Below are 13,116 nucleotides of genomic sequence, written 5' to 3'. Positions count from 1 at the left end.
GTATGTCCATGCTTGTAATTCTCAAAATCTGCAGTTAACACCAAGCTGTGTCAGGAAGACTTTAAGGGGAAATCAAACGTCGATTTGAATGAGCAGCTTGCAGAGAAGTTCAACTTTAGTTTTCATAAAAGTGAAATGGTTCCTTTAAAGGAGAGGTGATACAGGCTGTGAGGGAGGTATCGACAAAAGCATTTGTCATGTGGACTTCAGTTACGTTGTTGTTGCTGCTATTATTATTATTATTATTATTGATAAATATTGTCAGAGGCTATTTTGACCTGTGATTCTTTTTGATGGAGCTGAGTCCTGAACATTTTTTTCTGAGTCTTTCAAATAACAACATTTGGAAGATTTTTACAAGCATAAAGCATTCATTTATGCAGTGACCTCACTGAACACGGAGAACTAGGGATACATGACCAGCGAAAATGGATGTAAAACCCCAGGGAGGATCTCTGTGGTGTTTTTCATCATATCAGTGATCCCAGAATCGCACTGTCTTGGTTGATATGATTGTAGCTACTCTTATGGAGCACATTGCAGAGAACAAAATTCAGACAGGTTTGAAAAAGTATATACATAAAAAAATTACGTCTCTGCTCTAGCACTTTGTCTAGCTGTAGCTCTGGTGGTTTGCAGGGTGGACTTGACAATTGTACAGATCTGAAAATAACTTTTTCATCTCTCCCTTCACCTCATACCTAATTTTAGCAGGTAGTTCAGGTGAGCTGGGCATGAGGTCAGCACTGCAGAGCGTGCACCCTGTAGAGCTCAGAGACCTGAGCCCACGGGTCACTGTTGAGATGGGAAACGTAGTGCATGCAGGTCACTCCGCAGAGTGGGAAATAAATCAGTTTCTCGCTTCCCAGGATCTTGATCACTATTTTGGGATGTACCAGGTCTGGAAGTGTCTGTTGCGCACCTCTAGGAAACAGATCCCAAATATTTGGGGGGGCAGGGAGGTGGAACAGGAAACTTCAGTTTTTGTATGTACCACCAGGAGACTTGCTTTAAAAACCTCCATTCAAAGAAGGGAGGTCGGAGAAGTTTTCTGTTCACATGGATGATGACATGCCTATGTTAATTTAAATGTTTCTCTCTTTAGTAATATTTTCATTCTCATCTGACTCATTCCTTCGTCTTGCGCTCCTTATGGAAACCCAGTATTCCCATTTCTGGTTTATGGGTGTGTTTTTGTTTTGTTTTGTTTTTTAATCTAGTGGGGGGGGAGGAGGTTGCTTTTTAAAATAATTTTTCTGCTGTTGCTCTGAACGGGGTTACCTTGCAATGCCCAACTAAGTGTCGCTGGCCTTTGTCGCTCTCTCCTGCTTGCCTTAAAGCAGATAAATCTTGGATTGTCTGTGAGTTCCCTGTATGAATGAGTAATTTAATTAAGACATTTCAGATAGTTGGGACTCAATCTTCCCTTCTGATCTTTTGAGACCGACTGAAACCTTTGAAGTGGAAGTTGCGCAGGACCCGATCAAGATAACACCCGAGAAACCACAGAGCTTCATACTTTGTGGTTCCTTAAAAATCTGCGCACAACTTCCTCTTCCTGCTCCCAAGCACCCCCAACTGCTGTGATCTGGTGTAATTTAGGCTAACCTAAATAAACTCCTCAGATTCACTATCATCACACGATCTTTAAACGGGTATAAATAGTGCTTGAAATAAACCTGGATCTTGGCATCTTCTTCCTCCTCCTCCTCTCCTCGCGGGGGAAGTTTGAGTCAAACAGTTGTGAATGTGAAATCGCCAGCGCTTTGGGAAAGTTCATATCCAGGTCCTAAAGTTTTGGGTTGATCTCATCAATTTTACTTCTTAAGGGCGAATACTGACTCCAGTCATTCTGCAGAATCTGTGGAAATGGAGCTCGCTCTCAATTATACCCAGCAGTCCCTATTGCATATTTTTCTTCCCTTTTTCATCCCTCCTCTGTGGTGACATGAAACTGGAAGCAGAGTATATTTGCCAGCTCCTTCGAGAATTGAAATGGCTAATGAAAATCGCAATTTGCTTCTCTGCCATCTGCTTGTGGTTATGATAGAAAGGGGTCTGTTGTAAACAGTTGTATAACTTCTGCTCTGTGTTGTGAAAACTGTTGCCATGTTCCACCCCAGAAAATGCTGCGTTTTTAGAGGTGCTTTAACAGTTAATGTGCGTGTAGTTTTAAAGGCTACTTGGAAGGTTTGAAGCAAGTAATTGCCTCTTTCCTTTTCTGTTTCATTTCTGTCTTAAGGCCTGCCTTTATCTGCTTTTTGCCAGTGCTAGGAAAATTGTCACTAGCAAGTAATGAAGCAGATTTTTTGTCTTGCTTCCTATAAAAACCTCACCATGAAAACTTTGAACCTGTACAAAAGCAAGACAGGCCATTTTAACAAGGTGCTGAAGGGGTTAGTGAAACCAACAGACACCAAGAAATTGAAGGAATTTAAATGAAAAATCTTGAAACGCGCAGAGCTGTGGTTGCATGAGGTTGCGCTCAGGGTGCGGCGCTCACTGCACAGACCCAAAGGTGACAATCCCGGTCGCGGATTGGAAGCATGTGGGGTTGTGATTATTTTTTCCTGCAGGATGGCCTTTCATGTCTAACCACACGGAGTGTGTCAACAACCCATCTGGCGCCATTAGACACCAGCAATTTTACTCACCATGCTTTTCATGGGCTCTTGGTATTCGTGCTATGTGCTGCCTTAGAATAGCTTCGGGTGTTGTGGTAGGGCAGCCTGGACAGCTGGGAATTGTCCAGTTAACTATTGCATCTCTTCTTGTTCCCATTTGGTGTTTCAGTTGTCTCTGGAAAGCAAGGCGCTCGTCCCGTGCTGCTCTCTGGTCCCTTGCATGTATTCTTGTCTATAGTCATAACCCTTGGTCCTTGTTGCTCACAGGTCTTCCAAGCTGCTCAAGGTGGGGTTGGACTGGTACCTCAGTGGGGGCATCCATGAACAGCCAGGGGCTCTTAGTGGAGTCGATAGCAAAAATTCATAATGAAATGGAGAATACCATGGGAGATATTAAGGATCAAAACAGCTGAGTTTTTGGGTTGGCGGTTCACACAGATGAATGGTACAAAGCCTGAGAAGGCAAGTTAGCAGCCTGCACGCAGCTGGACTTCTTCTGGCTGCTTAGAGGAGATCTGCGGCTGCGCTGGTCTTGGGAAAAGAGTGAAGCAGCAAAGTGATGAAGCAGTAACAGGCTGTTAAGGGTTTTGGGGCAGGATTTTGAACAGCTAGAACAAGATCAGTTGGTGGAGAGTCTGAGCTTTTTGTTCCTAAGTTTCATTCCCTAACTTTTTATGGTAGTTGATCGATTTTCACTTGCCGTAGCTCTTCCAGCCTTAGAGGACAAATATTAAGTCAGTGTGTAAAGTCCTTTTATATCATTGGTGTAGAGGAGCAAACCAACCAATTTTTAACATCTTTTAGTACCGTCCTTCATAAACTTCTCTTTACAACCATCCACAATACTATCTTATTTGGTTGCTTCCTGTCTTCCACCTGAACCACAGTTTGTCTGTTGGTAGAGATGGTGCGTACACCTCCGACCCAGCGCTGCTCCTTGGAGGAGCTCTTTCTGGAGATGCCTTTCCTCCTCCTGCCCTTTCTTTAGTGGAAGAAAGCTGGGTGTTGTTTCTTGTCTCACCTAAATAAAAAAAAAAAACCCAAAACACCGTAATGTGTATATTACCTTCTCTTGTGGTGGCAGCTTTTATCTCTGTTCCAGCAGGAGCCCGAGCACACGGCTTCTTACCTGTGCACGTGCCCTTCGAGGGCTGGCTGCAGTGTGGTCGGTACCCATAGCTTCACAATTCTATTAGCCGGGTCTTGCAGTTACTAATTAGCTCTCTGGCATTTTAACAAAACAAATGGTATGCTGCAAACGCTGATTGCAGATCGGGGGGCAACTATTTGATTTATATAGCTTAACATCTGGTAGTTTCAACCTTGTACAGTTCTGCAATTTGATTGTTCCATCTGGTTTTGCGCATCAGCAGTATCTGCAATACAGGACACTAGAGTATGAAGGAAAATATTGTCTCTAAATAAAATCTATGCCTTCTCACATTTTATTTTCTATTTTATTTTACTCAAAACACCAGGAGAACCAAAAGCCCAGAATCCTTTTTATACCCCCTCCCACTATACACACACACACGCTCCAAACCTTCAAGCAGTCCAGATCACAAGCTGCAGTAATTTCCTGAGCTTTTCTTTTTTTTTTTGAGGAAAAGAAAAAAAGCATCACGATCAGCTGTTCTGAAACTGTTCTTCTTTATCTAAAATTATCCATATTGCCCTAGAAATCCAACCATTGATGTCATGAGAAGGGTAATGAAAGTCTGCCATGGCTTAATTTTCACGTTTTCACAATATCAGATGTCTTTTGCAGCAGAGATTGCTGTCCTTTTAAGTGCAGAATATTCCCTTTTTCAATGGAAATTAAACCGCATTTTTTTTAAGAGGAAAGAAATCTGATACAATCACATACAATAATCAAGAGGAGCTTTGGCTTTCCACCAGAGATTGACTTACTGATTTCTAAATAAATATTATTGTACTGTAAACAAACGATAAACAGATCTAGAGAAGTAAATGATGTAGTAAAGGCTACACCTAGATCTGCCAGTTCCAAACACTGCTGTGGGGCTGCTGGATGACCATGCACAATCACTGCTAACGTCCTTGCTTTCATCTAGTGAGAAATGGTGCCCTTAAGAAATGGCTTACTCCTTTCAGTAGATGAAATGTCGATCCAAATAAACTGAGGTTCCTCTCATCTCCCCTTTTGCCCTTTGTATTGCTTATTTGCAGGGTGCAGAGTGAATCAGCCATAATAAGGTGGAGAAAGTTCAAAGATGAGAAAATAAAGCTTGTTGTATGAATGTTAGAATCATTTAGGTTGGAAAAGTCCCTTAAGATCATCAAGTCCAAGCGTTAACCCAGCCCTGCCAAGTCCACCACTAAGCCATGTCCCTAAGCACCACATCTACACGGCTTTCAATGAATGTTGCTTTCTCTTCTGCTCAGGACAGATACAGATGCTTGCACATAATTGTTTCTGTACATGAAACATAACATTTTGTTTCCTATGCAGATGCTATTTAGCTAACTGGATGCTTGAAATCTTTTTATTGTGGTTAAGTCGCAAATGCCTGAGACAGCTCTGTGAGACCTATTGTCAGACACTGGAGCCATCGCTCTCCCTCAGGCACTGTAATTTATGCACAAAATCTTGGATTCAAAAGAAGAAATTAGAGCCTACATTTGGCATACTGTAGCTCACATTTGCCTGATCTGTTTGTTGGGGGACAAAAGCCCATGGCTGTGTGCGTGTAGTCATGTGTAATTGAGGGCGTATTTTCTGTACATGCAATAGCCTTTTTATAGCCTTCCTCTGCTCTCCTCTCCCTCAGCAAATCCATATGTCCCATAGCTGGGTTTCTAGCGTTTATAGATAGAGAACATCATGAACAGAATTGTTTTGTCCACTTTGGGTAAAGTACTATCCAATTCTTGTTTCTATTTTGTGTCCTTTATAGGAAGGATCAGAATGTGCTATCGCCAGTCAATTGCTGGAATCTCCTGCTAAATCAAGTGAAGCGGGAGAGCAGGGATCACACCACCCTAAGCGACATCTATCTCAACAACATCATCCCGCGCTTTGTCCAGGTCAGCGAAGATTCGGGGCGGCTGTTCAAGAAGGTAACTGACTGCTACAACGCATGTGTTTTTGTTTGGCCGTTCTGAAGTACAAAGTTTTAGCTATTACTTCTGGTGGATCAATTGATTGTTGACTGTGTCTAACATATGGGGCTTTTTTCCTCTTTGTGGATAACTGTGCTTGACTTGCCTTTGATTTCTTTAGTAATTTTCTTCTTCTAGTATTTTAGGATTTTCCTAGAAGTGGTCAGTTGAGATTTGTTGGTCTAAATTCAGGCCGTGTTTTTTCCTCTTAACCTGCTCGCAGTTTTGTATACATTTTGAAACTTTTGTTAAATAAGCAGAAACCCTCCAGATCTGCAACTCTGAATATAATCAAGAATAAGTCTCTAAAGACAAAATTATATCCACCATGGAGGAGAAACTACTGTTAAAAGAAAAATTAAGGAGAATTCCTACCATGCTAGATAATAAAAGGATGTATTGTCCTTCTCTGGAAAAAGGAGACAATGCAGCTGAGGTCTCTCTTTTTAGCCTTGTCCCCTTTCTCTGCCCTTGATTTCCACCTGGGAAAAAAGGTGGGACAGTGTGGGAGGGTGTGTTTCTATTAAGAATCTGTTCTTCCAGTTGAAGAAACATGATATGGAAGCTTTGAAACTCCCATTAAACTCTAATGCCTAGTCTCTTCAGAGATTTGTCAATCGCTGTAACATCTGCTAGTTAACATGTTAAAAACATCGCAATTCAAACTTTGAAAGCAATTTCTCTTCTCCCACTCCCCCCCTTGCAATGTGTCATGATCTTGGAGAGTTATTTCTACTACTGCAAGGCCTAGAGAAGGGGGTTGCAGAAGGACTCGAGCTTTCTAAAAAATACTTTTGTGGAGAGTCATCCTAAATCACATTGCCCCTGAGAGAGAAATGGAAGAGGAACACTTTTGATAAAAAACTCCTAGCATACTTTCATGTCTGTCTTTTTGCCTTCAGTGGTGTCAGTTGTTATATTAAAAGACAGTCATGTGAGTAGTGTGTGACTTCAAGATTAAAATCTGTTTAGCTGCAGTCGGCAGTAATTGGAGGCCTCGTTGGCTTTTCACTCCGGTCTTGACAAGTCTTTTGAAATGTCTTGGGGAAAGAGCGTTCAGATATTTTTTAATATCTCTATATTGCTTTAACTGATGAAGAGAGTCTATCTAATGCAGTCAGTTTAGACTGCTGGAAATGAACAATGCTCGATATTGTGCATGATGTTTCATGTTAAGATGCGCTTGAAGGAGCAACGCCTTGTTGTGTGTTACCTGGAGAGCAGGATGCATTTGCTCTTTTACAGCAGGTATTTGTGTCTGGTGGCAACTGATTTCTATAGGAGAATGAAAATGAGTGCAAGTGCACTGCTGTGTTCCTGGTCATTGCTATGAGTATTTCTTGAGTTTTTAATGGATGGCAAAAGAGCACGAAAAACACATTCGAGTGTTACGTTCTGTTTCTCTCTTACTTCTTTTTTTGAGACATTGCCCAAGCAGATGACGAACCTTCTCTTTTTCAAGTAACGTCATGCTAAGGCCTTTTTGACCTTTTAAAACTTTCTGGTAATTACATTATGGTTGATTAGATACTTACACGGGATTATTGAATGGCAGTTACTCTTCAATTCCTCTAATCCTTCCAAAGGATAAGTAATCTCCCCACTGAATTTCAACAAGGGCTGTGCTTGAGGAAGGTGGCTGAGAAAATGCCTCGGCAAAGAAGTCATGGAAATTTATATTATTCCAGTTTGGCTGGAAACTAGCATCTTAATTTTCAGCCCCTTGTATAAGCATGGTTTTGCCCTGTTTTATTTTGGGCAGTAGGACTTGAATGAAAACAAATAACCGACCACCAACAAAATACCCCTCTGGTTTCTTTCTCGCAGACCAAACACGAACTCCATATTAATTTGTGCAAACAAAAAGGCACTTGTTACTAAATTCCAACTACTTGTTGTCTGACTGTTTGCCAGGCATACCAAAATGGCTGAAGGCCAAAACAGGTATTAGGTTGCTATTCCACTTGTGCTGGGTGGTTAAAAACAAAAATTGCATCCTGTCTTATCTAGAGAGTCACATAGTTGAGTAAGATAGCAGCTGATAAATAGAGAAATTTAGCTGAACTTGGATCTGCCACTACTTGTGCTTTTTCTCTAGAATCTCTTACCTTCCTGAGCCACAAGAAGCAGCATGAATTGGTACAAAAGCTACTGTAGGCTAGAAAACAGACGTGGTGTGTGGTTAAAATATTGCAGAATCAGCTTTATGTTCCGTGGATTTAAAAAAATGCTATCTGTTTGTAAAACCCCTACGTAGCATGCTTGTAGTACTCAGTATATCCCAAGAGCAATACAAACAATCTTCAGAATATCTCTGGACTGTGGGCAGGCAAATGGTGCCTTGTCCTGGATGAAAAAACAGGGACAAGTGGATGAAGTCACTTTTCCAGGGTTGCTCAGCAAGTTGCTGGCAAAGCCAGGATGCCTTTCTGATCGGTATCTGTAGGTATTGAAGAGGAATAATTAGATGACTTAGCAAGATATTTAGGAGTGGCATGTATTTTTGTGCCTCTAACCGGAAGTTAAAACTCAAAGCTAGCCCAAAGGGAAATTAGTCACATTGATGAGAAAAACTAAAAGAGCATTCTCCTCCCTCTCCCCTTAGCTTCTCCCGTGCTTTTTTAACCTTTTGAGACATCCTTTCCCATTTTTTAATGGAGAAGAGCTGTCGTAGTATGTGACAGCTCAGAAGACTGAGTGCTTTTTAGCAGTCTTGAAACAGTTGTAGTTTATACAGGAGCTATATGGGAAATAACGCTACTGTGCCATGCTGCAAAACTTTCCATGAAGCTGTGGAAGGCACATTTGGAGGTCCCAATCAAAAACCAAATGTGAACAAGCTCTGAATGGCGTAGCTGAATTAGTGTGGTGCTACGTTTCGGCAAATTTATGTTGCTTCTACACAGATCTAATTAACCAGGCTACGTCAGTGAAATAACTGGCTGTATTACTTCTGAGACCTGAGTTTCCTGCCTCTCTTGTGCCATGCGGTCGTTCCAGCTCATTCACTGATTCTGCACTCTCTCCTGTCTGGTCTAACGCATGCAGTGTAGTCAAGCTAAAATGCGCTGCAGTTTAAGGAAATGCAGCCTGCAGGAGGAAAAGCCTTAGCTGTGATGCTGTTAGGGCACTCAGGTTTGGCTTAACACAAGAGGTTGGTTTTTACTGTTTTCCAATGGAAATTGTAGCTGTTGGAATTGTGCTGCCAGTCTTGCTGCTGGTTTGGGAGCTCTCTGTCCTTGTCTCCTGCTACACAGGGAACCTGTATTAAAAACAAGGACACTCTTATTATTTGAAAGTGTGAGGAACATTATTTTTTACACTTCTGTTTGGAAAATACCTTCTAAAAAAACTTGTGTGTCTGGCTGATTGCAGGTGCTCTAGTAACTTACATTTAGGAACTACTCACTGGGTTGTAAATAATGCTGTGAAATCTGGAGAGAATAGCGATATAGCGATCCTCGTTTGCTGAGGGCAGTTGAAATAAAATCGTGAAGCATGAGATCCTTTTCTTGGACCATTTATAATTTAGGGCTTTCTCGCATCAGTGCTTTGTATCATGCTGGGATTGAGCAGGTGAGCTAGGAAGGACAGACAGGGTAAAAAGGATGTACTTAAGATCCCTTTTGTTGCTAAATTCTTGAGTTGCTGTATCTTGCACTCTCTGAAGTGGTGAGCTTTTTCAAACGCGAGAGATCTAAGTACAGCGTGCAGTCGTAATCCAGCCTTAAGGCTGCAGAGGGCCTGGATGGGTGTGATAAGGTCTACGCTGGGAAGGAAACACATCCTCAAGGGCAGCGGAGATGCGGAGGGAAACAGGGTGGGAGCTGGCTGTGTTGCAGCCGGAGCAGCACGGAGCCCAAGGTGGGCAAACCAGGTCTCCCTCTGCCTGGAAGAGCAACAGTAGTGGTGGCAATGTGGGGTTTGTCTCTTCCAGTGGCTGCGGTGGAGAATCCTCAGGCTGAGGCAGATTCTCGTGTGTTCACTCTTGGACCCCTCGGACCAGTTATATGAAGGGTACAGCAGTGCTGACGGTCGAGCTTGGACGGGTCTGTCTTGAAGTCAGTGAGCTTCTGAAATTCCAGCAGTGGTGCCTGCATTGCCCACAGGTTTTCAGAGGGTTTATGTTTGCAGTGTTTGGATTTGCAGTGTCATGGGAAGCCTGCATGGTCTGTGGCTTTGTCTCATGCAGTTTTACTGTTCGTGTCTTATGATGAAGAGATCCCTCTCCAGGGCTGTGTTACGATGTGGAGGGTCTTATTTGTTTGAGTGTTAGATGGAAGCTTGCCAGCCACTTCAAAGGTATCTTTGCTGATAAGAGAAGCTGTGTTTGCTGCCAAAGCCAGCACTGAAGTGGTGCTGGATGTACAGTGTGTCAGCCCCGTTTCTTCCTGCCTCTCAGATTTGTTTACTTCCTCGGTTAGCTCTCCCTGCAAAACCTTTACATGTCTGAGCACTGGGCTGTAGGCACCAAACGTGGTTTTATATCTTATTGGAAACGTGCAACCTAAGGTGTAGGTATTCTTTGAACGCTGTACTCCTTCTGTGCCCTTTGTTTTGGTTTCTCCTGAGGAAACACTTAGACATTTCAGTAAAAGATGTTGTCAATAAGGGGCTTGCTGCTATAGCAGTCTTGCAGATGAATCTTGTTGGCGTTGGTGGGGATCTGGTGTTCAGCTTCAGCGACGCCGCTGGCCCCAGGAACCGTGTCAGTGCAATTCTGCGCTACTACAAAAGAAAAGGAAGATAAATGGTGAAATAAATAACCGCTCTCTCGAACAAATAAAACTGGAGGGGAACTGGTGGAATTGTCCCAATAAGAAATTGTTACACCTTGGGAAGGAGGTAATATTTTCTTATTTGTGCAGCAGTTAATGATTTAGCCCTGGGTTTTGTACAAGGTTGAAGTTTAAAGCCGGTGTGCCACCCGGCGTTGCTATTCTGGTCACCTCTCCCTCCCCTGGAAGACTGTCCTGCTTTGATGTCAGCGCCTGTCCTCGTGCATGCTCCTCTTCATTCCTCCATCTGCTTTTGTAGAGAGCACTCCTTTGATTTCTTCCTGCTTATCCTCCTTCAGCGTGGCCCTTTTATTTATATATTTATATACATGTATTCAAAATATTCTTCACTGATTTCCCTTTTGAATTACCCTTTTCTCGCTTTTCACTCTACCCCCCTGTCACCCTGTTGTTTTAATGTGGCCCTTGATTTCTCTGCATAGTGCAACCTTTCTCTTTCTGCTATGAGTATCGGCTTTTCTTGCCTACGAATGTATATTTTTAGTGGGATCCCTTGGTATTATATATACATGTGTAGCCTTTTGAGAAGCAGTCTCTTTAATTTGGTATCTTTAATCACTCTTTCTCTGTTGTCTCTTTGAGATTTCCCTAGAAGCAGACCAATAGCTCAAATTAATAGAAAAAATTACATCTTTTTAAAAGAATGGACTGTGGAAGCCTGAGTCACTTTGAGTAGTTTCTGAACAAACTGAACTGGTTTTTTGTTGTGGTGGTGGTTTTTTTTTTTTTAACTTGACAGATTTTTACATAACAAAATTGTGAAATAATTGGAAAGTGTTAATAGGCAGAAAGGCAGATTTATTCTGCATACGTGTGAGTTCCTGTGTCGAGAAGGGGCCTCAGGACAGGCAGTGGCTGTTATCGGCTGCTGTCTAGCGCTGTGCCTCTAAACAGAGCCAGGTACCTTCTCAGCATCTGCCTGCCTTGCTGTTACGTGTCCCTTTCATGCAGCATTGGTCCTACTGCATTCGAAACATACCTCTTCTGCTCTGTTTTTAACCTGGGGCTCCTTGCAGCAGTGTTAACTGGGAGGCTCGCTGGAGATGCTCGGAGCAGTAACCCCGTCCTGCCCTGCCTTCTGGCTTGTTCAGGTAGACGTGTCCTCTTGGTGTAGAGTAGTGGGGACAGGGAGGGGTGGTTGCCCTACAGATCTTGTTTGAGAGCGTAGCATTCCTTTACGCTATTGTATCAAGTTCAATTATGATATTTATGGGGAGAAAACCCTGTAAGGAATGAAGAAAACAAAACTGGGTTTGAAATTTGCTTCCTGTTTAATACCTTTGATCGTGGAAAAAAACAGTTTATCTACGAGTACACTGCACAGTGTTTGATGTGAAATGAAAAATCCACAATGAGTTGGTTAAAAGCCTTGCAGTAATCAAGGAAGAAGAATTATTAATTCTCTTAAGGGGTCCGTGCTTAAGATGACCTACTTTACAGCTGCAGTATGTCTCATTGCTGCATATGAAAAATCTTAAAATACACCACACATAGAAAAGCCACGCACATGAAAGAAATGCACCAGCCAAAATGCTGGGCATTTGTAAAAATATTTCTCCATAACACCTAATATACCTGTGTTGGAGTGTAAACACGTAAATATACAAATGCCATAAGTGAAACTGTCACTGAGGTGCAGAGTTGGTAAGTATGTGCTATATCCCTGCTCTCACGCTTGCATCCTTACCCACTGTGTCTTCCTCTGCCTTCGGTGCCTTAGGAAATAGTAATGTTGAGTTCTTACTGTTTTCCCAGAAGTTAAAGGACACAGAGGCCTGTTGTGAAATGATACTTTCTGATTTCTCATTGGGGAAATGAAATCTCCCGGTTTTCCTACCTGCTTATTTTTAGAACAAGTGGAGCGGGGGAAGGGAAAGGGAGTGAAATTATTTGTGTGGTGCTCTTATCTGAGTTAGCAGTACATAAATCTGCTTCGGAGTTAGAGATTTGATTCCCCCCACCTGTAAATGGAGTGGATGGTCTCTGTTACGCTGCTAACACTTAGTACCTGGTCAGATAGAACGATGTGATCAGAGCCTATTGCCCAGGATGATGTACTGAATACCGAAGGCTGCAGCTGGAGTAATTTTTCTACATATGTTACAGGCTAAAAATGTCACTTCTGCATATAGATTGGGCAAGGAATATGATGCATTTGGCCCTTTTAAATGTGTGAAAGTAGTCCATTGTTATTGCATTTTGTTCCTAATTTCCTGTATGCTTTTGTTGTCTTCACTACACTGGTATGCTCGTCTTTATTTTGCTGCAGTGTGAATTCAGGTCAGGCAGGAACAAGGTAACAGCACTTTTACAGTCCAGGTCATTCATCTGACTCTCATCCCTCCAGTCACATTTTCCTAGAGATAAATCACAGCAGTTTGAAAAAGGGTATTGGGGGAAGTCGGTAGCACAAAGCTGTCGTGCAGAGCATTAAAACTGTGAGCAGAATTACAGAACATTACTTCCAGTATTTTACAGGACTTCACCACATGCTGGTAGGTCTGGCCACCTTCTGAAGCCCGTTTCACATGTGACTCATTCAGTGAGGGCAAATGTAGCTGGCTTCACAA

The 13,116-nt window shown here is 42.4% G+C and overlaps 1 protein-coding gene across 6 annotated transcripts in view; it reads left to right on the top strand.

Annotated features, from left to right (window-relative positions):
* SRGAP2 (SLIT-ROBO Rho GTPase activating protein 2) overlaps positions 1–13,116 on the top strand; it is a 113,638-nt gene that overhangs the window by 42,978 nt on the left and 57,544 nt on the right. For all 6 annotated transcript variants that reach the window (XR_012046152.1, XM_072886249.1, XM_072886246.1 and 3 more), the window contains exon 4: positions 5,543–5,705. Coding sequence is in view for 5 of the 6 variants with exons in the window: in XM_072886249.1 (XP_072742350.1) it covers positions 5,543–5,705 (163 nt within the window). In the remaining variant the exon portion in view is untranslated. The remainder of the gene's footprint in view (positions 1–5,542; positions 5,706–13,116) is intronic.

The sequence above is a fragment of the Ciconia boyciana genome, chromosome 23 (genome assembly GCF_034638445.1).
Source record: "Ciconia boyciana chromosome 23, ASM3463844v1, whole genome shotgun sequence".
Lineage (NCBI taxonomy): Eukaryota > Metazoa > Chordata > Aves > Ciconiiformes > Ciconiidae > Ciconia > Ciconia boyciana.
Note: the sequence above shows the minus strand (reverse complement) of the source record. Positions and strands in the feature narration are given on the sequence as shown.